Source organism: Falco punctatus, assembly GCF_963210335.1.
Source record: "Falco punctatus genome assembly, chromosome: 7".
NCBI classification, from domain to species: Eukaryota; Metazoa; Chordata; class Aves; order Falconiformes; family Falconidae; genus Falco; species Falco punctatus.
The window spans coordinates 66,083,498-66,110,960 of NC_137587.1; the positions used below are offsets into that span (position 1 = coordinate 66,083,498).

The 27,463-nt window shown below is 45.4% G+C and overlaps 2 protein-coding genes across 7 annotated transcripts in view; both read right to left on the reverse strand.

Annotated features, from left to right (window-relative positions):
* The window catches only part of LYSMD4 (LysM domain containing 4), a 31,102-nt gene extending 10,813 nt beyond the window's left edge, over nucleotides 1-20,289 (reverse strand). For all 3 annotated transcript variants that reach the window (XR_013929728.1, XM_080397253.1, XM_080397255.1), the window contains exon 1: nucleotides 13-20,289. The gene's annotated coding sequence lies outside the window, so the exon portion shown is untranslated. The remainder of the gene's footprint in view (nucleotides 1-12) is intronic.
* Nucleotides 20,290-20,443: 154 nt separating this feature from the next.
* Nucleotides 20,444-27,463, reverse strand: part of ADAMTS17 (ADAM metallopeptidase with thrombospondin type 1 motif 17) — a 207,042-nt gene continuing 200,022 nt past the window's right edge. For all 4 annotated transcript variants that reach the window (XM_080397204.1, XM_080397203.1, XM_080397205.1 and 1 more), the window contains one exon: nucleotides 20,444-24,278. In XM_080397204.1, coding sequence (XP_080253330.1) covers nucleotides 24,127-24,278 — 152 coding nt within the window. In that variant the 3' untranslated portion in view covers nucleotides 20,444-24,126. The remainder of the gene's footprint in view (nucleotides 24,279-27,463) is intronic.

The window sequence follows — 27,463 nt, forward strand, 5'->3', positions numbered from 1 at the left end:
CCCTGCACTGACCCGCCGCTCGCCGGCCATCGGCCACACGCACCAACCTAACCCCGACTCTCCCCCAGCTCTCCTCCCATTGGCTAGAAGTGGAGAAAGGCGGGATCCTCAGCGCCGTCTGACCAATGGGCGACGGTCAAGAGCGGTGGAGCGAGGTTGGTTGAGAGGTCAGCGCTGGAAGGCGTCGCGGGAGGGCGGGCCCCACTTAAAGGGCCCGCGCCCCCGGCCCGGGCGAGGCCTGTGCCCGGAGCACGCGCAGGGGCGGGGTGGCGGCGTGCACCCGTGCGGCGGTAACATTCGTTGTACTCACCGTGACAACGTACATTATACTGACTATAGGTGCAGTTACAACAGAACTTCAGTTACTGCATTGCCAATATACCGATCACACACAGACGTAGATCCCTTCTCCCGGGACCCTGGCCCCGTTCCGGAGGGGCGAGCGCTGCCGGGGGGCTGCGGGGTCGCTGTGGGCCCCGGCCTGCGCCCCAGTGCAGCGCAGGCCCCGCGCTGGCCGCTCCCCATGAAGGGCACTCCCCACTGGTATGTTTTCCATGGCCCATCCTGACTCATGGCTTATGTTTAAAGATCAAGCACGGGGCGATGTCTAACGAGTTCCGCATGCGAAGCTGCACGGGCTGGGGGCGGAGGGGAGAGATCCCCCATCGCCGGCTGCAGGCGTTAGCCAGGCACCGCTGCCCAAGGGCTGGCGTGACGGTCTCGTGCGAGGGACGGCCCTGGGTTCGCTCGGAGGCATGAAGGGCTCTTGGCTCTGAAGGAGATGAACAAACCTACTTTTCAGTTAAATTAAAGCCAAGCGCCGTTTCCAGCTACGCCTTTGCCTTCCCTTGCGCAGCACAGGTGCTGCCGACAGGGAAGGCAAGAGGAGACAGTATTTCCCTCCAGCTCTTGCCACTGCTAGGTTAGATGCAACATCAGTTGACACGTCACATGTCAAGAGGAAGGAAGGCTCCCCAAGCATCGACATTATATTTTTTCAGCAACAGCCATTACTTCCTCATGGCTCACTTGCCCACACATCTTTGTGGGGCTGAGTGATTTCTGCCAGGCTGGAAGGGTGGTGGGAGAGTGGCCAGGCAGGACTGCGGCCGAGCCCGGCTCCTCCGAGCAGCGAGCCAGCACCCCATCTCCCAGCATTGGAATTGGGATTTCCTTCCCTCCATCCCTGGGCCAGCTTGTCTCATGAGCAGATGATTTTGTGGCTCAGTCAACTTACATCCTTTTCTGACCCAATGGATGATGGATTCTGTGTGCTAGAGAGGGCTCTGCAAGTGTGGGGACTACATGAGATGTGCCAAAATGCAGCCAACTGCTACATTCGTCTGGAAACATGGGGGAAAAAACAGACTTTGCTGACAAAGCTAACTCCAGGTTGGCTTACTTGTCCTTAACTTGCCATTTACTGCTTCTTGTTTTCCTAACTTTTAAAATATCAGGAAGAACTATTCATTGATCTCATGGAAAAACAGCAGGAAATGTAGATGGGAAATTGCTTCATCCTCCAACTGAAAGATCCTTACAGATTCCCTATGAAAAAGTGGGTTTCTCCCAACTGTTGGGATGAAACAGCTGTTAAGAAAATCAAGCAAAAAAGCTTTTAAGAATCAGACTCAAAATCACTTCCCTTTTTGGATTTGTCTACACAAGTCATAAAACATGGAAACACAGAAGTACTCAACTGGTGTCAATTGACTGCAAATAATTCAAGCTCATTCGTGCATTGGTACAGGCTGAGCTGGACATTTGCTTGTGGTCCTGTCCTGGAAGAAATGTGTGCAGTGTCCAGACTACGGAGCACAACATAACAGGTTATCTATCACCGAGATCTAAACATCCCACACAGACCAATCTGCAGGTTTCCTACTGTCTCTGATACATACTGACCCCTTTTCTGTGTGTCCAGAAAGTCTTCCAGCAGTCCTAATGGAGAAAGAATTAAAGCCTTAGAACAAAACACACCAATTTAGAGTCTTTCAGGCCTTCATTATCAGGTGGAAAGGACAGAAGAAAGGCCTATTTCAGTTCTTTGTTTGCCTTCATAGGCACTTACATTGCCAGTTTGCTTCCTATCTTTTATGGGAAATCAAAACAGTTCAGGATTTCTTTTCTAACCCTCTATGGAAGATTCTGCAGGGACCAACTCCGCACTAGTTCATGGAAAGGTCCTTCATCTTGCTTACTTCAAGGAACCTGACAAACAACTCTAGTGGTATCTACATAGGATCTGGATGGATCTTGACAAATTCATTTTAAGCAGGACTTGGTCCCAGTCCGTTCTCTGGTGGTTTCTTGACTTAAGGCATCCCACAGACATAAACCACCTCAGCAGTGTGGCAGCACTGTTTGCCGGCATGAGCAGGACCCCAGGTACCTGCTGCTGCTGTGGTCCCAGGTAATGACACTGCTTTCCCTCCCAGCAGTCTGTCTGCAATAAACCTATGCTGCCAAAGGATCATGGCCCCTGTGTGAATTACTGCTTTAAATGTGCAGCGTTCTTGAGCTAGAGGGCTTTACAAGATTCCTTTCATTGTGGCCTAAAATTCAAATGACAGATATGATAGGTTTTACCAGGCCTGAATAGGGAAATGGCAGAGAATTAGTGTCCGTTTTGAGCGCAGCCCTGCCCCTTCTACCCTCTGAGACATTCAACTATCATATTTTACCTTGAAATACTATACTTGTTCTCACTTCAGCAAGAAATCTGCCTCTAGCAGAGTGGGATAATTTCACTATTAGGTAATTAATGCAACAAGGTTTTATTACACTGAAAAACGCACCACGACTTGAGGCTTTTCAGAATGTTTTAGATACCTATCTGCTTTTTCCAGGCTTTTTCAGGGTGAGCGGATACATCATTTCAGACTCTGCCTAGTGAACTGAGGGATGCGCCTGCTGAGCAGCTTTGTTACCGCAAATGTTACTGCTTCCCAGTGGCCTCGCCATGCTGCAGCTCAGCTGATGCAAACTGTGGTCAGTATGAAGAATATGTTAATGCTTAACAAGAAATAACTGTCTGTTTTGTAGGAGTGCTGATGTTGGCTCTGGGCCAACTGTGTGGATGATGTCACCATTCCAAATAATTGGAATATTTTTGTTGTTAGCAGATAGATTGTGAGGGCTGCAAAGCCACAAACAAGTGACATCTGTCTGAGAGCTGAATGGTTCAGTCGTCATACACATACAACCAACATAAGGGTCATACATCCCCTGAATTTCGGAAGGAAATCCTCCTACCCCTGACATGTCAATGCAGAGGGCAACAGAACTGAGAAAGTCTTTCACTTAATCCAAAGTAGCAATGCATCCGTGATGCTGGGCACCAGCCAGCATTCACATCAATGCAAGCTCCTTCCCGGGGGGTGTCAGAGGCAATCAGTTTGTGATAGAGAATCAAAACTTGAATGAAGGCCTTGGCTGGGGCTTTCCAAAGAGAGCATAACCTAGAAGAGGGCTCTCCTCTTCTGTCCCTGTGACTGCTGTAAGCTCTTGCTTGGATCCTGAATTGCTGTTCTCTTCATCACTTTGGTTTTCTTCCTCTTTTTTCAGGCTCACTTCAGAAGCATCAGAACTGTCAGACACATATCCCTTGTGTCTGTCTCTGCTTCTCTTTAAGCAGCCTTCTAAGCTCTGCAATACAATCTATTCTTTGGATTTCAGATCTCTCAGTGATAGTCTGTTTTCCACCACTGGGAAACTAATAACTTAACGTGCAACCCGCAGAAAGCAGCTCCAGTATCTCTTGCGCTGGTATTCAATTAACTCGCCTGCCCAGAGATGGGCCGTTTCATACATCCATGCACATGTTGCTCACTGGTGCTAACTGATGCTCAGGCTACACGGCTGCTCAGGCTGGCATCTGATGGTTTCCAACTAGCAGAAGTAAAAATTGCAATTTATAAATCACCAGGGCCATCATTGTGGCTTGATCCGTAATTTGGAATTAATAAAAGCAAGTCAGAGTGAAATCATTCACCTGTTTCTTTCACTGTATGGGCTATTAACAATAAAAATTTAGAATGTACAGTCAACAAAAGATGAAGGCGGGGACCCTCACAAGTAGTGAACTACCATCCTGACACTAAGTACAGCACAAGTTAAAGACATACCTCTTGAGCGTTTGCATCTTAACATCGACCAATTATTCCTGTTTAGCATATACAGGGGAAGGCTCCTATACAGCATTGTGAGGCAAAAGAATCTTTTGTAATTTCTGATATCGCTGAATTATAAAAACAAAACAACCCCCCGCCCCCCCCCCCCCAAAAAAAAAAAAAAAAAAAAAGAGGGTATTCCTATTTTTATTTCATTGTTTACTAGTGGGAGACTGGGAAGGCAGCTGTAGCAAATCACATCCATCTTCAGGACATGGCACTACAGAAATTATCATGCTTCTATTGCAAATAATTTATAAATGCTGGGCTTTGCTCTGGTTTTGGACTAATGTAGCATAACTGATTTCAGTGAAGTTACCCCCTCTGTTAAGCCAGAAGTATGAGCCAAATACAACAAAATAATACTCTCCCTGGTGTCTGCAGTGACTAAGTATATGTGGGTACTGTACATACATTTGATTTAATTATATAGACAACAATAAGTTTGAGAGGTTGATACAGTAGGCATACAACACAGGGAAGAAAACCTCAGTTAAATTAAATTAATTATAGGCATATACATAATATAGTTAATTGAGCTATGGAGGTTACTCTGAGTGCATGTTTGGTAGCATTGGGTTACATCTTGCCTCTGTTAATGGTTTCTCCTGTTGGAAGTGCTTGTCTAGCTCAGCAGGTTCCCAGCTTAGCCATGGGCAACTCCACATAGGAGCGCTACTCCTGTCGTTGACCGCCCTGGAAGCATCTTGGGCTGAAATTCACTCTCAGGAACAAGCTGATGGTTTAGGTGGCTGCATCTGGAAAGAAGCACAAAGCCTGCGCCTGTGCTGCTGTGCAGGAGCAGCCCCGAGACCTGGCTGCCAGCCAGCTTCACACCTTAACTGCAGGGACATCCCTGGCTCAGGGGTGACCCAGCCTGGATACAGCCTACACCTTCCTTATGCAAGGGTACACCCTGTAGCAGTGTGACACCCAGCCCAGCAGCATGCGGACAGTGGCCTGTGGCCCTCCCCAGGTAGGACCCTGCTGTTGCTGGCAATGAGATGAGGGATTTGTCACCCCTCTGAGTCAGGGTGTGAGGTGCTGGGCACCCTGTAGCTCTGGCTTCTTCCAGGGCAGCAGCACAGCTCTCGCCTCCACCCTCACAAGCTTTTTCTCCTGTTTGTAACGTAGCAGGTGTTATAATAAAGACCCAGCTTCATCATTCAGATCCAGCTCAGACATCAAATTACTCCCACCTACGAGGACCATATTTGCAACTCTCTCATGTATGCTTTGACTCTTAGGAATGAGACTTTTATCTTGGGAACCAGAATGCAGATCTAAATAGCACTGCCGTCTCCTGGAGGAGATAACGCGTCTTTGCTCAGAGACCTAGTTCTGTGTTTGCCTTCTATCACACAGCACCATTTGGCAGGGGCTGCCTGGTTTGTGTGATAGCAGACACTGAATTACTTCAGAAAAACATGGGATTATTTTTTATATTTAAAAAAATGACTAATTAAAAGTGGTTTTAATTTTGCAGTTCATATTTTCTTGGGATTGTGCCAGATTCTGGAGTCCATACGCCACACCCTGTCCTTCTGGAGGAATTTGGCTAGGGAAAGCACTGTAAGATTTGTTCCCTTTCCCCTCCCTTACTCTTAAAATCCCTCCCCCTCCCTTTTCCCTTCCCGCAACTGGTAAATTGTGAAGAGCAGGAATGTTCCTGGGAAGAAACCCAGGCAGAATCACATTCAGAACAAGTCAAAGATTTCTTGCATAGCTGAAGCATGTGTTTGCAATTCCCAATTGCTGGAGCACATAAGCCCTGCCAGCGCATGTTGTTCCCTTCAGATGTTCTCAGGGAGCTCTAGGCAGTGTCCAGGGTAGTCTGTAGACAATGTTTAGCTGAGGCATTGCTCCTTGGCCCATCTGTTAATGGTGCCAGGGCCAAAAAGGCTCTTGGTGAAAGGACAGCAAACAGCCAACCCTACCTTTCCAAGAAGCTGTGTTAGTGGTGGCCAGAACCATTGGGCTGCGTGACCCCCTTGAGCCACAAACTGGCTTGATTTGGGCCAGTGAAAGTTTGGCTGCTGCTACCAAACTATCACCCCAGGCTTCAGGCAGCTTGTGGGACTGATGCTGTCTAGAATAATTAGCGTGTGCAGCCCCAACAAAGTACTGCTCAACAGACAAGGACAAAACCATGAGATCACTAATGAATGTGCAAAAAGTAAATTATAACTGTTGGGAAGAAGCAGATAGATAGCCAGTAACTACAGCCTGTTCTCTCTTCTGCTTGAGAGATGCCACTGATCCAGAGGGAATGCACCTCTTCCAAGAGGTTCAAAACTGGAACCTAACGAGGCCAAGAAGGATGGGAGCTGGAGGCTGAGACAGGTTGGAAAAGCACAGCTTCAATGTATTTGTGAGGAAGCTTTTGTCCTTGGCACTATGCGGAGCACAGTGTATTACACAAAGTGAGTCCTTGCTCAAGCTGGTGCTGATACTGGGGAAAGGCAGGTTGCTGAAAGCATCACTTGTCTTTCCAATGACCTTATCATGCGAGCTCAGCCTGCCAAGAGCTGTCTCTCGCTCTGTGCTCCTTGTGGTCTGAGCCAACAAGCCTGAACACGCTGTGCTGATATCTAATATGGTTCAGCATTGCATGGCAGTCTCCGAACGTAGCGTGTGCATCCTTTCAGAACAGGATGATGCCACCTCTGTGCTTGGCTGCCTATCGCATGCCTCCATGCTGTCTCCAGCTCGTCTTACTTCCAAACATGTCCAATCTGACTTTGCAATTTTTTCGAATATAAGGTGCCCTAGGGAAGGCCCTGAGCTTGTAGGAGGAATGGAAGAGTCTTCCAAAGCAAAATCTTTCACCTCGGTGGCTGAGAGGCCGTGCTGTGCTTAGCCCGGCTCCCCTTCATGCTTGCCAGTAGGGTTCCCACGTCTTTACTGGTGCATGGCAACAATAATGAGCAGTAACACATGGGGGCAGCAGCCGCCTCTGCTTTCTCGTCAGTCTGGGAGTCTGTGGTTGCAGCAGCCTTGCAAGGGCCTTGCAGAACTGAGGTGCTCCAAGATTTGAGGGTCACTGTGCTGGGCACAAGCCCAGAGTGACAGCTACAGCTGCTGAAACTATGGGAAAAGCATGTCGTGGGACAGAGGGGCTTTGTGGCCCCATGGGACAGGATGTCAGTGCTGCAACCTGTGGGTTTGTCATTGTATCTGGTCCTTCTCCAGTTCCTGCAGTCCCAGCCTAAGCAGTTCTGCACTCATGTTACAAAGCGCATTAAACCGGTGGACAGTTACCGCATTGCTGCATGGCAAATATGGCTGGAGTCAGAATCCCAGGTCTCAGTTCAGATGCCACTGCATCCCACTGGACAACCCTTGCTGAGCTAGTTGCACTGCAGGCAGGATGGAGCCCAGCACGTTCCTTTCAGTGAGGTGAAAGGAAAAAAAGATGCTCTTGCCTGACTGCACCATGAAAAAAGATGCTGGGTTCATGCGATACCATTTATTCTCTCAGAGACTGAATGTTCAGGTAATGAGGAAAAGCCTTGATCTTGGCGGTGAAGGTCATAAAAGCCAAGTTCTCAGAGCAGGAGCATTTCAGTTCAGGCTCTGGGATTTTCTGGCAGGGCTATTTCCAGGGTTTCTTTTTTCCTGTTCTGAGTGAGCAGAACTTCAGGAGTTACTTGTGCACCTGATATTTGCCTGATTGCTTGTATCAGTGCTTCCCATCATGTGAGTAATGTGGTGTCTGAGTGGTATTGGCCCATGCTGATGCTGGAAATGGCAAGAAATAAAAAGCCAGCAAAAGCCAGCCCTGTCGCCAGAAGTGATAATGGATTAATTATAATAAGGGATGGGAAACAAAACATCCCTGTGCTCCATAAGTAATTAAAAAAAATAAATCAGATAAATTCCCAGATAGGAAAAGCATTTTCTGTAACTGAGGCTACTACTTTAATTGGAAAGTGCTGTTAACACAACTGTCTGACTGAGGTGAGTGCAATAGCACAGCAGGGCTGTTGCAGATCTGCAAGTAAACAGCTGAATCGCATCTCTCAGCTTCAATCTGCAAATTTCTGAAGCCAAAAGAACAGCTTTAAATTTAAAACTTCTGTTGGAGCACATGCTTCAATTGGGCTGAGTGCCAGGACATGCAAAGACTTAGGGCACTTAGAGTCTTATGTAGATGAAAAGACAGTGGGGAGTCATTTGAGTTGGCTAGTAATGTACTAAGCTATAGCAGGATCTGCCTTCATTCCCTTTAAACCAACTTGCAGGGAGGAAAATCGGGAAAACCGAGACTTTATCATTGTAATTGTTACAGCAAAAGCTAAGGCTAAGCATGGCCCTCACACAACTCCTCCTGTCTTGCACAGAGCCCAATAGAGGGGTCCCAGCCCCAAGCCAGCTCTGCCCTTTCAGTAACTGGGCTGTGAAGTAGCCCCTGAAAATGCCCAGCCCCCAAACTGACCACCATTAAGGACATATGAGCTGCTCTGTTGGCTGTTGTTTTCTATTCATTTCAAACCATAATCTCAGCCAACCTTTAACCACAGTAACAGGAGAGGTTTGCACTTACCCTTCTTCTTCCCAGGAGCTCAAAGTGCTTTATAAAGCCGCAGCCAAGCAATGCTACAGTGGTCCCTCTGCTATTGCACAGTGGTTCCCTGAGTTACAGGGAAGTGAACTGATTCACCCAAGGCTGCACAACATGTTGGCATGTCAGCGCAGCCTAGATCCCAGCTCTCTGGGAAGCTGGGGCCAGCATGCATTAAGCAATGAGAAAACGTGTCTGGCTGTCCATAAAGACTTAGAAAAGCTGCAACTGCAAACTGTGAACAGTAGCAAAGTGACACAAACACTAGCAGCATGATCACCAGGTACCAAACAGAGCACAACTAGTCAAATCAGTTTCTTGCAAGGAAAAGGAAGAAGAGCAGAACAATGTCTTTTACTATGTGGGCTGTGACCCTGCTGGTTAATGCTGCAGCTCCCTGCACAGGCAGGCCTTAGGTGGACAGGCTAATTAAAATTACCAGGAGTCTATACAATCCTTTGCTGCAACTCTTCACTGCCAGAAGCTGCTTCATAATATTTCCAGCCATTTCCCTAAGTATCCAGCAGATTGGACAAAATTAAAGAAACCTGGGTCTTGGGCTTCAAGGCCACTGAGAAGTCACTAATCAGGCTCCCAGCTGAGCCGAATGCAAGGAAACATTGTTAGCAATAAACACAGACAAATCTTCTCTAACTGGAGCCATGGAATGGGTATATGTTTCTAGGGAAACCTTCACCTTGTCTCTGGACCACTTTCACCACACGGAGAGTAGCCCCAATGGACAGTGGGGGCTTTTACCGTAGTGCCAGGGACCTTCTCAGATGATAAGAGAAAAAAAAGACACAACAAAAGCTTCACAAGCAGAAAAACCCACCCATAGCCCTTGTTCTGGCATAGCGTTCTCGTCCAAAGCGGGGGGGAAGGGGCAGTGTTTCCACTTGTTCTGAGGCTAGTTCTAGGAAAGTCTTACTAAAAGCCAAGGGTCAAATGCTGATCTTTCTCTTCAAGAAACAGTTCCAGGGAATGGGTCAAAGTCAAAGCAGTTGCCAGCTGCAAGCACAGCTCACATCCCACATATGACAGAAAGGCCCCATCCTGCAGTACGTGCCTGTGTGTACCCCACTCTGTGCAAGCGAGCAGCCCTCTGCAGAGAGCTGAGCTGTGTGCTGTCCTGCAGCCAGCCTCCGGCCCAGGCACAATGCTCCGGCAGCCAGCAGGCTGGGACAAAGGGCTCGGGGACAGAGCTGACCCTTTGTGGCTGCAGGAGCCCTCGCCCTTTGCATGCCCACACAGGTGGTGGGCAGGCAGCCTGGGGAGCTGCCAGGGTGGGGGCCAGGGTCACGTCTCACCAGACAGACACCAGCCGTGCAGGGAAGACTTTGTAGGTCCAAGGCCTGGATGCCAGAAGGGAATTTCACCATGGCCTCCTCCATGAGGAGTTGGTTCCGGGGTCGTGCCCATGAGGAGACAGTCAGCGTGGCATGTGGGTGCATGGGAGCATGTTGCCCATGATGCTTGGCTTTACATCTGCAAGGATCCTGGGGAAGCTGTGCCAGGACCCTTTGATGCCTCTTGGAGTGCTAAACTCAGAGCAACTACAAGAAGGAAAAAAGAAAGGGGAAGAGGAACTATTAGGAGAATCGAAGTGACAAACGAGCAGATAAAAGGTACAAAGTGTCATCTTTCTTTTGTGCTCCCAGGTAGGACTTTACCAACATCAGAATGAATACCACACAGAACCAGGCAACAGTGGATCAGGTAACACACCCCCAACCCCAACCCCTTCCTTAAAATTCAAAACACACAAATGCTGCAGTCTTGGTAAAAGCAAATCACTGACCCCTCATCTCATCATCATTACGTGTAACCCAAAGCCTGTGGATAGCAGCTACAGTAAATTAACATGTGCAAAAGTACCTGGATTTGATCTGCTAATGGACAAAAAAATTTACAGGCATGTTGTTAAGAAAGAATGAGCACTAATTCTCTCCGTTATTCATTTTGTTTGATTGTGCTTACCCTAGGAAACATGAGAGCTAGCAGGGATCATATTAGCAAGGAAAATAGAAGAGCAACAAGTTGATAGTTTAGAGTTCATGCAAACATTGTGTCAGTCACTGAACCAGAAAAAAAGCTGGCTCAGAGGCAGTAACTACTATTGATAAGACAGTCTCAGGGAACAATCTCAGAAAGATGTGATAGATGGGAAATTGTGCTGCAGAGCCAGGCTAAGCAATCAGGAGAGAACAGTGCATCATCTGGGTTTTTTTCTTTGCTTTCCTCCCCATTCTCCCCATTTAATACTAGAAGAAAGACATTGTTGCCTGTAAAAATCGTTATGCCCGAAGAGGTAACACTGGGGTGCGCTCCTGCACCAGTGCTGAACTGCTGGGTAGCTTTGCTTCAACTTGCTGGAGAAAAGCATAGTAAAACTATTAGCTATGGATCGCTGTATGATCATATTACCTCAACTTTAAGTATGTACACTTACAAAATCCTTGCTTGTGGGGAAAAAATATATTGCAATGGTTTCAACTTACCAGAAAGCTGCTCCCACCAGTTACTCTTTGTGGAAATGTCAAAGGAATGACATCAAGTCCCAGGTGGCCAGAGAACACAAGCTATGGCTAGCCAGGAGGAGAAGATGCTGTCAAACGTGGCATCTGGAGAGGTGAGGAAAGCCAGGGCAGCTTCTTGGTCCAGAAGATAAACCTTCATGCCTTTTTTTATCGATATGATGCATTTACAGATGTTTCCAGAAAGGGGCGGTAGAGACCTAACTCATACAATGAATAGAAAGAGATGTCCTGATCAGGAAGAAATATAAAGAGCAAGAATTATTTGCAATGTTTCTTTTCCTTGGCATACAGAGGTTCCTCCATGTGTCCATGCAAATAAAAACAACGGGACCAAAGTGGGACTGCTTGGTATAACACAATAATTTCAGTCCACTCTGAGATCACTCTCTTCACCTGCTTTTCGGAGGATGGCACTAACTGCACAAAGGTGGATGCTGTGTGGGTTGCAAGAGCTGGCACAAGGGTGTGCAATGCATCGGGGAGCACTATACAATGCACTGCTTAACACATGTCACCACAGCAGCGTGGCAACCTCTGAGTTGGCTTACTAGCAGGGGAAACAATAACAATTTGGAAAGGTTTACTATCAGGCTTATGAGTATCATGGCTCGCCTCTAACACAATTTGGCTTCCACCTAACCTTGAAAGAGAGGAGATGAGAAAAAGGTGTGCTTATAATATCAAGATTCCCAAAAATTCATGTTGGTGTGAAGGTGTGAAGCAGAGAAGCCCAATGCTGAACCACCTTTACAATCTTCTTAGGCTCTCTTGAACCACTCAGAGTTAATTCCAGAGCTGATTCAAGCTGCTGCCTGAAGGAAATGGCACAGTTATTTTTACCTTGAGCAAATCCCACGTTTTCCTGCATTTAAGCCACTTACCCCATCCCTATGCTATTGTTTTAAGCCATTTGCTTGCACTGTCCGTAATCCACAATGGAGGGGGTAATTTTGTGGGTGGGGATGTCTCGGAGCTCCAGTCATGGAACAATACAACAGGCATAAACCATGCAACCAGTCTCTTCCTCGAAGAGTTTCTGGCTGAAGTACAAGATTTGAAAACATGAAAGCGAGCAGGGGGCAATGTGAGGTGAGAAACCAGCTATCTGCAGCAGAGGCAGCAACAGCTTTATCAGGAAACCAAGAACCCTTTTGGGTCTTGCTCTCAGCATAGCTCAACACACCAGCAAACCTGGCTGCAGACTGAAATCTTGGCTTCCCCTGAAGCCAATGGCAAATATCCCACTGGCTTCAATGGGAGCAGGACTTCATGCCAGATCTCGTGCTTCCCATTCCTTTGCCGTAGCCATGAGAGCAAGCTTCCCTTCCAAGGCTGTGTCTGCAGCTAAGGCCTTCAGGAGCAGAAGAATGGCTTTCCTTGCAACCTGAGAAGTATCAATGGGAAATGAAAGACTTCTTTTTAACAGAAATGGTGATTGCCCTAGAGAACAACTTGCTTAGAGCTAAGGGGCACTCTGGAGCCCCCTTTCTTTCTCTCTGATTTTTTTCCCTTAGGCTTTAACTGCCCAAAGGGTGCACAGCAGCTCAAGCACACAGCTTTTGGCTGTGATGAAATCACTGGTGGGAGAATGAGCTGGGTCATGCAGCTACAAACACTCACCTCTCCCAGTCCTAACATCCCTCATTCCATACCTGCTCACATAGCTGTACCTATATGTAGTGTGACTTACAGCAACACAGCAAACAGGCAGGAGAAGATTAAGTTGGTCCATTTCTGCTTTTATCACAACAGAGTTGGTGCCTATTAGAGGTGGTAAAGAAAGGGTTGCTGGATGAGCTGTGCGCTGTCCACACAGGACTCTATGTATGCTCTGGCATAAGCATCTCTCTGCTGAGATGAGCATCTTGAGAACTCCAAGCTATTTGTGAGGTGGCAAGGTCACGGCTCTCATTCCCTGCAAATCTTTGCTTTCCTTGGCAAAAATCAAGAATTTTTTTAGGGAAATCTTGGTGGGTGTTTTGTGATCAGTCAAGCACAGCAGATTACGTTACTGGAGGGTGTATACAGGACCTCCCATCTTCTAGGCATAGTAAAATGAGTCTGTCTGCTCCAGAAATTCAGGAGTCACCAGCATGGTGCTGACCACCTGTATTATTTCTTAGGTCATGCAGCATGTCTACTGGATAGATTGATGTCTGTACAGCTGACTGTTTGCATATCAGTTGTGGAGGCAAAGGAAATTCTTCAAATCCCAGAGGACAAATGTTCACTGCTAGAGAAAAGCAGGTGGAGATGTGCCAAGTTACAGCTTCTCAGTTGCTACCCCTGTAAAGAATGCCCTGCAAGGAAAACTAGAAAATATTTCATGAAAGAGCAAAGATAACACAAGACTATCTAGCAAAGGGCAGAATTTAATATTAATGGCTTTCCTTTAGTCGCTCTATTTCCTGTTCCTAACTTAACCCTCTAAAATCAGCAATGGTCAGAGAAGGGCTATAAACTTTTGCACATCTAAAAGGTCTTCCACTGAAAGACCTTAGAGCACTTTGCAAATATTAGGGACTCCTGAGGGATGGCTGTGCCCTGAGGAGGCTGCTCATGTAGGCAATGGGCAGATACTGCTTTGGCTGCAGAGGCCAAACACTGAAATTTGACTTCTGGCCTGCTCTGCAACAACATCTTCCTTCTTTGTCTCCCAGTTCATAACAGGAACCCAGGAAATGAGAGGAGCTGGATTACCCTTGAATTCACGCTCCAGATTCAACGTGAAAACCCCCTCCTCATGGACAGATGGGTAATAGACATAGAGCAGTGATGTGACTGGTGTCGTTTCAGCCCATCAGCCACTTTGGGATCTTGTCCCTGGAGGCCCTTGGGGTTACATGGTGTACTGTGCATGGCTCAGCTGTTGGTGTATCTAAACATTTCAGTTAACAGCACCACACCAAAGCTTGCTTTGAAAGTAAGCTGGAGTATCCCCATCTCCCCACCCTTCTCTGCCAACTGGTGCTTGCCTGGAGGGGTCCAACTATTTGTCAATGCAGACAAGAGATGCACAACAGGGCTCCTCTGAGGAGTCCCATGGTCCTTTGGGCAGAGAAGATCCTTCTGTGCCACCCACATCTTCCTTTAACCTGGCAAAGTACCTGAATTACTAAGCTGGCTTGCCAAGAGAGGTTTAAGCTGGAGACACCTCTAGAAAGATGGCTCTCATTAGGGGCTGAGGCCTGCAAAAGAGCACAGTGCTGGCTGGGGCACGGAGCTAGGGAGAGAAGCATTAGTCATCGCCTGCCTCATGTTTGGACCTTCAGACAGTCTCCTCTCTTGGAGGATGCATTGTTTTGCCTGTATGACTGTTGGCAGAAGCTAATGAGCTGAGCTGGTTGAGAATTTTCCATCAAAACAATATTTCTGTTTTGCCAGAAGACAGTTTAAAAATTAAGTGGAAAAATTACAGAAAAGAGTCTGGGTTTTGGCTGACATTGTTGGTCAAAAAAATCCCAAACTTGAGATTTTTTAGCCAAAAAGAGAAGTATTTGGGGTAAGGCAGAGGAGGAAAGGGGAGGTGCCTGGCAAGTCTTAGCGATACTCTGAAAAACATCTAAGAAAATCTGAGAAATATGAGGATGTTTTTGTCAATTTTTTTCCACAGTGAAAGCTACTTCTGCTTTCAGAACCATTCTATGGGGAGGCTGGAAAACAAACAAGCAAATATACTTTTTCTTTCTTACACATATGGCTATAAATACTCATAGCTTCTAGTATAAGCATAGGCAGCAGTTGCTACAGAGAGATACGTAAGAAAGATGAGATCTCTCCTAAGAGCTGCCCAAGAGCCTGCTACTCAAAACCTGTAATTCTCAGAAAGGGACACACAGACAGAGCTGATTCTGCTGTGAGTTTGTACAGCTGATAGAAAGCCTTGATAACCTCACAGTTGCCTTGTGTACAAATAAACTGAGCCATGAGGACAGCTAAGGAAAAGGCATTGCTTGCGAAGGAAGGTAGTGTGCACACAGCTATTGCAAAACCATCCATACTTAATAGTCAGCCAGCCACAGGCAATGTTGTTGCTAATAACGTTCCAGAGAGAATGGCACATAAATACCTGGGAACCCGCAGAAAGCTGTTTTCCATCTTGCTTACACAATAATGTGGTTTTTCTTTTTCCCCTTTAAAATTATTTCTTCAGCAAAACATAGCTGGGAAAAAAACCCAGCAGGAATCTTCCTTACCCTCTGGGAAATGTGACTTGACAGCATTTCTTGTGCACAGTGTCACAGAAGCCACAAGGAAGAGCGGCTGGCAGCTCTGGGGGCCTGCCGATGCCTGAAGAGAGCAGCAGTCTGGTAGTTCAGCAGGGCCCTCCTTCCTTGGCACAAACCTGGGCATAAAGCAGAGGTGATGGTGCTGAAGCCAGCGCAGCACAAGTGGCACAGAAGGTGAATCAGCTCTGTGAGAAAACTGAGATATGACATGTTGTTATTAGGTAGTGGGGAATAGGGGAGGTTCAATTTATAGTGATTTCCTAAGGAATTAGACCATGATTCTGGACAGGATTTATATTTCAAACAACACTTAATTTTTTTTTAAGGACTAATTCAATCTAGATGTGGATTTCATACCTTTTCCTTAATGACAGCAGCACCGGGGGAAGCACGCTCAGAAGTACTGACGTGTCCTGGCAGGGGCTCCGACTGCTGCAACTCGCTTTGCTGACAGCCTGAGCTTGACTCTCGTCCCACGACAGCCCGGGGTTACAGTCCCGGCAACTTCCACCACAAGCAGCTCTGGCTCAGAGCTGCTGAAGTGATAAAAGACTTCTTGTGCGAACATCTCAGGAGGAAAGTTTGGTGCCAAACAAAGCTGCAGTCTGGTTGGGTCTTTTTGCCATTAGAGACAAAATCAAGGGGAAAAATACAGAGCTGGGGAAATAAATGGAAGCTGCAAAATGTTCAAATAACATCTTTTCCAAGAAAATGAAAAAAAAAACAAGAATGGCTTGTCTGGCTTTGCTGGCCAGGCTGTGGTTGCACTGATCTTGGTGCAACCTGAAGATCCTGTTAGAGGATATCCCTTTTTCACCAATTCATCGACAGTCTGAATAGTTTCACTGCCTGTCTCCAGGATGGCTGCACAATGATGTTGTAGTATGCAGTGACCTTACAGAAAACTGTCAGTGATCTTTCAACAGCTGATGCTTTTTGGGGTAGTGAAGCCAGCCATACAGCCTGGCGTGCTACCAGCACTCTCCTCCTGCTGAACAAATGAGCATTTCCCTCTCTGCCAGCCCACATTTTGAGCAGTATCCAGGCTTGGGGCTGGACCTTGCAGCCCAATTTCTCTAAGGGGCATCTCTGAAGAGATGTGAATCTTACCCTTCACTATTTCCAATACCAAAAAACGTGTCTGAGGGTACAAAACCGGTGGGGAATATCCCTTTCCCTCCCCTGCCAGTGTGGTAACCACAGTACAGGCTCACTCACTTGAGTCAGAAGCTGCCTATGTTCATCTCGATGCCTTTTCAGGTTGTTGCTGCCAATAATCCCAGCTAGCTGCTTTCGGAATCTGCCTTTTCCCCAGGACCACCTGTGGTCTGCAAGCTCTTGAGAGAAGGACCTCTTCTTTGGGCATAGCCTTCCAGCATCCACATGTCTGGGTGTAGATTCTAAGTGCTGCTGCACAAAGAACATTGAATCATTATAAAACTCCTCAGAACAAAAGTCATCCAGAAAGCAACAGCAAGGGGAGTCATAAGGCTACTACAGGAGTACGATGAGAAAAACAGTTTTCTTCAAAGGACCGAGAGAGCAGATTAAATGCACTTGGGCAGATGAGGGAAGGTGTTTTGTATAGATTGCAAAGCTGGCAAAGTTTCTGGTGGGTGCAAAGCAAGTTTGTGGGGGATAGAGCATTTGCTGGCAGAGCAGAAGGGGAAAGGGACAATGATCATGCAGGGAGGGCGAGGCCATGAAGTGTGCCTGGGAAACAGAGGAGGAAGGACAAGGCAAACACCTCTGGAGCTACACCGAGACTGCAGTGAGACCCTGAGGCTTAGGAGAGGCTGGAGACGCTGAGGATACAAGGGCTTACCTGGAGACTGAGTTGTGCCAGGAGGTGGCCCCACACGCTGATGTCCTGTGGGCTCCCCCGTGGTGAGCGTGCAGAGTCACTCTCCCCCGAGGTCGAAGAGGATGCCAAGGCCTGTGACATGACCCAGACAAGTCACACTGGAGGCTCCAGCTCCACCCAGGCCACAGAGGGATGAAAGGATGAAACACCCGAACAGGAGCCTTTCACAGCCAAACAAGAGGAGCCAAGGGAAACCACACCTTTCAAGACAGCCCAGCTGCTTCTCCCCAGCAGCCGAGGCAGATACCTACCCCAGGCCATGTGGGCCCAGCCAGCATCTCGGCTGTGGTAACACACAGGGAACACATATGCAAGCCCCAGACATCAGCTGCAGGACTCTGCTAATTGGTAAAGTCTGTCTGAGTGTCTGGCCACCATTTGGCAGACACGGCAGCTCTGACAAAATAATAAATGTGGTACAGTGCAGCCTCCAGGCGTTCTTCGTGGGGTCTGTCACATGAAAGTGGCATGAAAGGAGACGAGGCAATGCAAGACACATGGAGGTCAGCTTTGGAGACTCTCAGATTACCTTCTGGGTAGTTACTGCTAAGGGGAGTTTGTAGTCCCTCTCTGCTTACATACTCTCTTGTTTACATTCTCCTTTTATAAAAAGACAGTTCTTCCCATCCAAAGTGAAGACACCTCAGTTCTGCTTGTCCAAGACAGTCATGCTGTTGGAAAGTCCCTCTTGAGGAAGACCAGCCCATTTCTAGAGTGTGAAGAGAAGCCAGAGACATGATAATAGGACAAAAAAAAAAAACACACACAGAAAATATAACTGGTCTTTGTGCACTAGCAGCGTTTGAGGAACTCCTGTCTTCCTCCTGACCTGCCTCCAAATCACGACGAACAGAAGGATGCTGAAGTGCAAGTGGTATGGAGAAGTATTATCAAACATGTTCAGCACAGGCCCAAGTACTCAAAGAAGAAATGCTGTTCAGGAGCAGGTCCCACAGCCTGCCTGTTTCTGGGTGTGCTATGTTCATACTGCAGCAGGACAAGTGAGGCAAGTAACTTGCCAGCAAGTAGGTTACCAGGGCTTCTTTTTTCACACCGTTGGAAGTGTGAGTGAATTGAATGTGACTGCATCTGGCACGGTTCTTCTCTGCCTGGAACTCCACAGCACATTGGTGTTTGTGCTGACACTCTTCAAGAAGAAGAAAACACCTTTCCCAATAGACCATGTACTGCTGGGGAAAGCACAAAGGAACATGCAGTTTTCACTCTATGAACAGAGCAAGGTCCTCCAGCAGTAGTCCACTTGGTGATGCACGGGGATGATGTCAGGGTAAGGTGATCCATATTGAGCTTCTGGGAAAGAAATTTCCTTCCAGAGAAAGCAGGGTCCCACCAGCTTGCTGCAAGGGACCAAGAGACAGCTAAGGCTGCCGTGTACACTAGGATTTACAAGAGAGTGAAGGAAGCAGGTGGAGTTGGTGGAGGCAGAGCTGAGCTCCAAGCAGCTGAGGAGAGATTATACTTTTCTTCTGGTACTTTAATGCCAGAGTACCAGAGCCATCTGACCCCACCTGCCTTTAAATGATCTTGGCAGAGGCATCTTAAATAAAAAGACAACTGAGATCACAGGGAAGGACAATGGCTTCAAACCATCTGGTTTCTTGGTTAGAAGATGGGGATTAGGAATAAGAGAAAAACAGCAAACTGCTACATGCAAAATAGGCAAACTAAGTATATAAGCCTACTGGATTTATAGAAGAGATATTGGCATGTACCAAGAAAATTTCAAGCCAAATGTATGACAGCATTCCTTACACCCCTCCCACCCATTGCCATATCCCAGCTTAATGTAAAGCCTTTTGGCTTCCAAAGGCTTATAGCTATGTTTTATTGTTTAAACAGGTCAACAATTGCAATCATATGTTGACTCCAGGCAACACACAAACACAATGATGTGTTAATATACAGCAACACTTGGATGGAGTTTCTACAGTTTTGCTGCTGTTAACAGTCATATGTATGATGGCAGCTGGGCTGGTATCTCCTAAGGCTACCTCTGAAAATTAGGAAGCCTGTCAGTGTTGTGCCATTACCAAGAAACCAGCGTGAGATCAGTCAGTGAGCTCTATTTTTAATATCAGTATAAACTCCATTTCTGGAAATCATTTTGGGACACATCAACAGTACTTGGGTTTGTTTTTAAGGCTGCTTTAGAAAGGTGCTGCTGCCATATCCAAGACATGTCCTTTTAACAAGAGTTGAGCTGGAATGGGATATGGATGATAGCATCTTTGTAAGACAGGATGGGAGAGGATCCTACTGGCACATCTGTGTGCAGCTGTCTGCAAAAAACATCTTCACCATGCTGAGGAGGGAGTTAAATAGTACAGAGGTTCTGGCTAGTGCCTACAACAAAGACATCCAAAACACTTGGCACTGAAGTAATTCTGTTTATTTCACACCAGGGAAGTGTGCAGCTAGGTTATGTAGATACCTTTCCAATGGATGGGATAGTTTTGCTCCAATATAAATTTCCATATGCTCAGCAGTTTCATTATCAGGTTGCGTCTGTGGAGCAGCTACCATTAAACATACAGCAAGCTGCCACTTCATCTCCACTCCAACATACATTGAAAGCAACCTTTCTCAAAAGCACTTGCAAAATGTCCCTCCCCCATGCATAAGCTGTAGCTTCCCCGCAGCCTGCTCAGGCATACACAGCGATACCCCAAACGGAGCCCGGCTCTCTTTTTCCAGACAGGCGTTTTCTACTGTTGCGTCACTGACCACAGACCTTGCAAGGCATTAATCAGGTATTAACATTCCCTGTGCTTTATTTTGCAACCTGACTGAGTCAAGACCCATTGTTTCTTGATTTGTTAGCACACTGAGAACTCTGAGATGCCAGAATTTTACTGACAAATGACCTTTTACACCTACCACAGCTATTAAAAAGTTGGCTTAGACTAAACCGAATCGCAGTCTCAGTCCAGTATTAGACACGATGCATAATGTACTACTTACAGCTTCACTTCTTTCTCTTGATTTTCATGCTAGCTGTTTGGTTTGCTTTGTACTTCTTTCAAGTTCAGAACCCTTATTAAAGTTGTTAGGGAAAAAATAAATTTATTATTCAACATACTCAATTTTTTCAAAATGGAATGATCCTATCTTCTTTTTTCTTTTTTTTTTTTTTTTTGGTTTTCATTTATAACTGGTTCCATTCAGTTTGACTGTTTTTATCTTTTCTATTTATAACCAGCACCAAAAAGAAAATTACCATGGATACAGTACATATGCAAATTAGCTAATGGAAAAATATATACATTTCACTCTGTAATGAAAAACTTAAATGATATTATTGCCATGGAGAATATATCCCTGTATTATAATAAAATATCAAGCAATAATCGACTGCTAAGATTCTTTTCCACCAACAAAAAATAGCACCATACATGAGATAGTGAGAATCTACACTCAATAACACAATTGTGCAACTAGAAATGTACAGTACTTTAGTAACAGTACAGAGTATTGTTTACAATATGGAAATACCACCACTGTAATCAAAAGAGCGTCGATCTCTTATGAACAACTAAAAAAAGTATTGTCATAGATACACTGAAACAAACAGCTTTCTTTTTACCAGTATGTAGTAACTGAGGGCAGAGCATAGCTGTAAATTCATAGTAAAGCTCCTATAAAATGATACAAAACAGAAGTGCAGGAGTATTGAACAGAATTAAACTTTTTTATTATTATTTTTCTGGCTATTATAAAATGGGAAGGTTGTCACCATATGAAGTAAGAGAATGCAATAAAATGAAGCTGTGTTGTGCCATCAGTTTTTAATTAATGTTGGCTTCTGATTATAAAAATAAAAAGGTTGACGCACGCTAATCTGTGGGCTGTGAGAGCAAGTGAGGTGGTTTTTTCAGTGCTCAGACATTCAAAAGAATTCTTTGTAAATTCATGTTTCCTTAGGAAGGACTCAGAACTTGGACCCAAATGTCCTTTGAAGTCCAGGACCTAGCATAACTGGGACAGGCCACAGGTCTAACCAGCCTAGTATCCTGTTCTGGACAGTGGCCAGCAGTGAATCATTAGGGGAAAAAACATAAGAATTAAAATCCTTCCTCTGCCATGTACCTTTCTAGGACCCCACCTTTTGCCTAGAGAGGGTGACAAATCAGCACCGGATGGAAAAATGACCCCTGCTATTTAAAAGCACCTTTGATTCCCATTAATAATAAATGCATACGCTGTTCTTCCAAGATAACAGAGAAGCTCCATGACAAATCCTTCAGCAGCCCAACATGAGTGCCAAAAATGATCAGCAAGGGGGTGTTTATTGGGCCAGGTCACTTCATGGGCAAATGTTGCCCATTAAAAGAAAAACGGCAAACTCCAAGCCAAGTGAAGGATGTAAGGGGCCCCATCTCAGCTCAGCTGCTGTGAGGTGGCTGTGGTGGCAGGGAGGCAGAAAAGGCAGTCACTGCCCGGCTGTACAGGCAGGGCTGTTACTGCAGACAAGGGAGAAAACTCCCGCTGGAATTGCTAATATAAATCAGGTCCTCTGGGCTGTCTGATCTCTTGGAACTTTCTCATTAGCAGTTCATCTACCTATTAATTTGCCTAAGTGAACATCACCGTGGTATTGCCTAAATCTTCTGTCACCCCTGCCAGTAACATTTTCCATTGATGACTTGCTAAGTAGTTACAAAACCTCTGCCTTAGGGCTAGAGGGTGGGAATAACAGAAGGATGTCTGATTCTGACTATAGGATGCCTAAAGAACATCCAGTATAATGAAAAACAAGTTGGAATCATTTCCCTGATAGAGAAAATCATCTGGGGAAAGCAGATCTGTTTGAGGCAGGCACTTGAGAAAAAAACTTGTGTGCAAATGTGCTTTTGTGCATACAGGCCAGCCCTTGTGTGCACACACGCTCATTTGCACTAATAAGCACAGATGAGAATGTAAAGCCCAGGTCTGTTGATGAACATCAGCTCCCTGTGCTTAAAAAACTTAGCCCTTAATAAAATGCTAATGAGTTATTCCAGTGAGGTCCTGGATATTGAAGGGGTTGCAATAAGGAAGAAAAAGTTGCTTTAAAGATTACTAAGAGTCTTTATTCCTCCTTGCATTGAAATAAAGAGACAACAGCAACAAAGACAACTTGAGGACAGGTGTGAGCTGCAATCCAGACTGGCCCAGGGACTCGGGGTAGTAGCTGGGCTTAGTTCTGCACTCATCTCTAAAGAATAAAACAGTGACACGCAGTTCTAGAGCGAGTACAAAGCTGCAATTCATCTAAACGGCTGTGTTCATGTCATGAAGAGTGGGCTGTAACTTAACCACTGCACAACTGCCTTTGGACCCTGGCAAGGGAAATGATACATGTTGGAGCAAGATATGGCAGGGAGACATTGGTCTATATGACTAACGGAGGGGACAAACTCTGCCCTGGGTAGAACTCCTGTTTCAAGTCTCACATCTCAGAGAGGAGTTTGGTTTAAAGTGCAGAGACATGGAAGAGAGTATCGTATATGCAGCACCTGCTAAGTGCTCCCGTAGCACCAATCTGATAGCACCAAACCTGATAGCACCACAAAAATAATACAGGAAGCATTAAAATACAGTGAGTAAAATCCTGACGCTTACTGAAGGCAATGGGAGTCCTAGCCTTAGGGCTTCAACAAGCTCAAGATTACACTTTGGATGTCTTGTATCCCTGACTACTTTTGACTTTAAAGGCTACATCGTAACCTCAGATGTAGAGACAAGCCCAGATAGGAAACACCTGTTCTGCTCTCCGTCCTTCACACAAAGGTTGTTCCAAATCCAGTTTCTGTACCAACCCTATCCAGTTTCACGGTCCTCTTAGAAAAAAAACATTCAGTCTCATTATCTGATTGACTTCTAAAAAATGGGTAGAGATAAGGCCAAACAATCCCTCAGTGAGCTCTACTGGATGAAATGATTTCTGGCTTCTCCCATCTCATGTAAATGGTTCTTGATTAAAAATAACTATCTATGGCTGTTAATAGGCTTCATTAAGCTCAGCGAAAAATTAGTTTAATAAAATATAGTTTCATAAAAGAAACTATATTATCCTGAGGAAAAGAGAGAGGGGATTGTTTTTTAAAATTAGAAAGAAGAGCAGTCCCTATGACTGAATGCTGGCTATAATTGCATTGAGTTTTCTGCAGGAATTTCAGAGATGTCCATCCTCTGCTATCAGTTTTCACAAGCTTTTACAGAAAATCCTCTCTTTAAATTAAGCCTTTCATTTATGTGTGTCCCTCCAAGCCCACTCCACAGTGGGATGACTGTTGGGAATTGAAAACATCAGATGAAAGCTAAGATTAAAAGATTAAATAATGTCTCTACCTTTGCTGAATTATTTTGCCAGAGGCCTTCCTCCATGGAGGTACTTATAACCTTAGTCAATGTGATCACTTTGCAACTCTTGTCCTTTTCTTTAATGGTAGCAAGCCATCCAGTGGCTGGTGATTTAATATATTAAAGTAAAAAGCATTAATGAAAAATGTAAGAATGTCAAAATACGATAAAATGATTGGCTCCTTGAGATGACTTTTTCTGTTTGTTTGTTTTTCTTTAAGGTGGATGAGTGGATTACTTTGGTATCCAGTCTGTAGAATTAGTTTCAAGTCTTATTAGGTATGCTTTGGAATCCACCACATTGTAGCAACTCATGAAGTTCCAGTACTCAGACCTATTAGTCCGTGATTTACATACAAATAGCTGTAACACTCTAAGAAGTAGCACAGGTTCATTAACTCTTCTGCTGCATCTTGTTTGCATAAAAGTCTCTGCAAGTCTGGCAACAGCGCTGATACCACCGCATGTCTTGGCACAGATTCTTCTCCCGGATCACCCTGCAGTACACTGTCCACTGGTCGCCTGTGCACTTGTACGTGAGAGCAGCTTTGGACAAGAAAAGAAAGGAGAAACTAGAAGATTAGCTGGAGAACAGCATTGCAGGTGTGATCAAAATCACTGCACATGAGGGAAGAAAGGGCTAATCTTCCTGTCCAGTACTGGAGATCAGATGATGGATGGTCTTCCTACTAAACCACCGGGCTCTTGGAAGTGTTCACTGCAAGGGTGTTAGCTGGACATGACTGGGGAGTGCAAGCCTCCTCACCTTGTACCTATTTTATCTCAGTGACAAATCGGCCTGGATGAACAAAACATCTAAAGCCTTGGCCTAGGTTTAAGCTTATGAACACTGCACAGCCATCAATGGGAAGCTGTGTGCTCCCAGGGAGAGTGCTTTGCTAAGGCATGCTTTCAGGAGCGGCCATCATCCTCTCAGTGGAAAACATTTTTACAGAGAGCAAAATCAAATCCACTTTGATGGATGTAAAGGTAAAATAATAGGAAGTAAAAATACTTCTTAGTGTAACAAAACCAGTAAGACAGTTAGCTATTGGGAGGGGGGAATGGAGAGCAGAAACTCTCTCAGACTGACAAAAGGTTTGTGCAGGGGGGAAAGCTGCACGAAGACACTGTTGCTGAATCTGTTGGCAATGTCATTAAAGGACCACATGTGCTTTTACAAAAAGGCAGTGGTAACGAAATTGTGCACTTGATAAAAATGCACAGATACAGTGAGTGCTCTTTATGGTATGTGGTTTACAAATTGCACGTTGTATTCTTACAAATTCTGTGATAATTGGAAAATCTTCTAAATGAATATTGTGGTTCTCTGCAGTTGTGAGAAAATGGTCTAATTAAAGAACGTCAAAAGGTGTTGAGCGAACAGCATCTTGAGTCCCTTGTTCCTCGTCTGCTGGATGAAACAAGGAAAGGCTCTTATCCCACATTCAGCTGTGAGTCTCAGTGCCAAGCACCAGCAAACAATGGCAGCAAAACTGGTAGGAATCTTTATCACTAAAGCTTCATTCAGTTGGACAAGAAGCAAAAGTCTGACAGAACTTGATGAAATGAAGTTGCACTGTCCCATTAAAAAAAAAAGGAACATGAAGCCAATTTAAAAAAAACCTTATTGTGAGAAAAAAATCTGAGTGGGAGTGACCATCCTAAGCAGGAGGATAGAGCCGTTTCTGAGTCTGCCAGCAGTGGAGGGGCCTTCTGGGGGGCTTGGATCTGCAGCGCTCCCCACTAGCTATGGTTCCAACCAGGCACAGAAAATGTGATGTAACTGAATAAATTACACATCTTGCAAGAAAATCTGAGACAGACCTTAGGAATCTGAGATGGGAGACTTTCTATAACAGTGAGACACTGAGCTACAAACAAGGCTAGGACTCTAATATTCCAGAGGTCCAAAGTCCCTCATAGGTTGTGAAGTATGACAGGAAGCAGGCTGAGGAAGCAACACAGGTCAGGTGCCTGAGGGACAGAATGAGCCCCCTCTGAAGGACGCTGGACACAGATGTAAAAGTCAGGTGAGGTGATCTCCACACTTAGATACTTCTGAAAATGTTACCCGGAATGAAAAACATTCCGGCGTGGGGACAAGGCAGTATGGGTTTTGTAGACTACTGGAATTTTTTTCTGTATAATTTTTTTTTGTGAGGTTTCCATTGCAGAAAGCGGAAAATTTTGTTTAAAGATAACCCAATGAGAATTGTTTATAAGCAGGAAGAGCAAAACACTCAATGATATATCTTTCTGCTAATATCAAACATCATTGTTTCTGCCTCTGGTGATTCCAAGCCTGGTTTAGAAACAAAAGCATCCCAAATTACTTGCAGATTACTTTCAGCAGGGACCTGAGCCTCCTCAGTCTTCTTCTAAACAAGTGAGCTTTTTATTGCTTTGTCCTAAAATGTGAATTAGGATGGATTTCTTGTCTCATCAGTGTATCAAGGGCTTACTTCTTAAATGAAATGTTTTCCTTTCACTATGCTCTTAGTGCTAAAATATCTGGGAAGTACTCTCATATGTCCTTAAACAAAAGAGGTTAAAGCTCCTCAGCAAGACTGCATTTGCAAGACTAAAATTTCCCTTATTCTTTTAAACATCTGTTAAACTTTTGGGAAACAAATTTCAGTTCAGAAGCTTCAAGTCCAGCCCTAGTTTAAGTGTTATTTAATACGGGACAGTGCTATTAGACAATGGTTCTCTATTACTTAGCAGCTCTGCCTTTACATGTGTTTTGGAGGCTTCTTAGGCTACAAGACTCTCTGCTGAGAGGGTGGAGGCTGCTCTTTCTGGTAAGATCTTAGCAGCATTGTTTACAACCCAGCCTCTTGTACTGAAAAGTTATGGGAGGCACCGATGAGGCTGTGTCAGTGTAGCTGATGGCTTAGTTTAGCTTCATCTTACTGGTGATGATGTGTGAAATGTAAAGAAACCAGCTTGGGTTTTGGAGCTGTGGCTGAACACACAGGGCTGAAGTTTGGAAAAATGTATTTTTATCCTCTTATAACGCAAGCAAATATGATGTGGGAAATCATGGGTTCCCACGATTTTGTCTTAACAGAGGCATTCTTAACTAGAGACATTTCTTAAATACAGTGTTAAGGTGTTTCAGAAAACAGATGGCTTATACCCATATTCTCATCTCAGCCAGGTACACAGGGCATGTGGGGAGGGTGAGGAGGACGGTGACAGAAAATCAAAAGGTTCACAAAAAGAGGCTGGATGTTCTCTTGCCTTCCTGGGCAAATTATCTCACCAAACCACATTCTTGTGGCAACAAACGAAAAGAAAAAAAACAAGCAATGCTTTACTTGTCAAGGTCATGTACTTTTCTTGGGGCACGGATGAATAAATTATCATACTTTACACTCACCGCAGCAAAAGCAAGGTATGAAGGTGTTTGTGATGGAGAAAGATATGCCTGACAGCTCCCTCACTTCTGTGATCAGTCAATCAATCACCCAGCATTTGTGTGCTCCTGTTGGTTTCTCAGGTCTGTCCACTGCTGAATGTTCCACCTTGGGCAAAGTCTGAGGCAGAGATCGATGGATAGAGAGCACCTATCCACACTAGACTTTTAGTCTAGATTTTGACTGGGGGGGCCTTTCCTAATTTCTGGCCCTGGGCAATCCTCTGAAGCTCCACTTTTATCACATTGGTACACTGGGACCCTGGGGGTACCCTGGGTGGACCCTGGACACCTGGGACCTCTGGTCCTT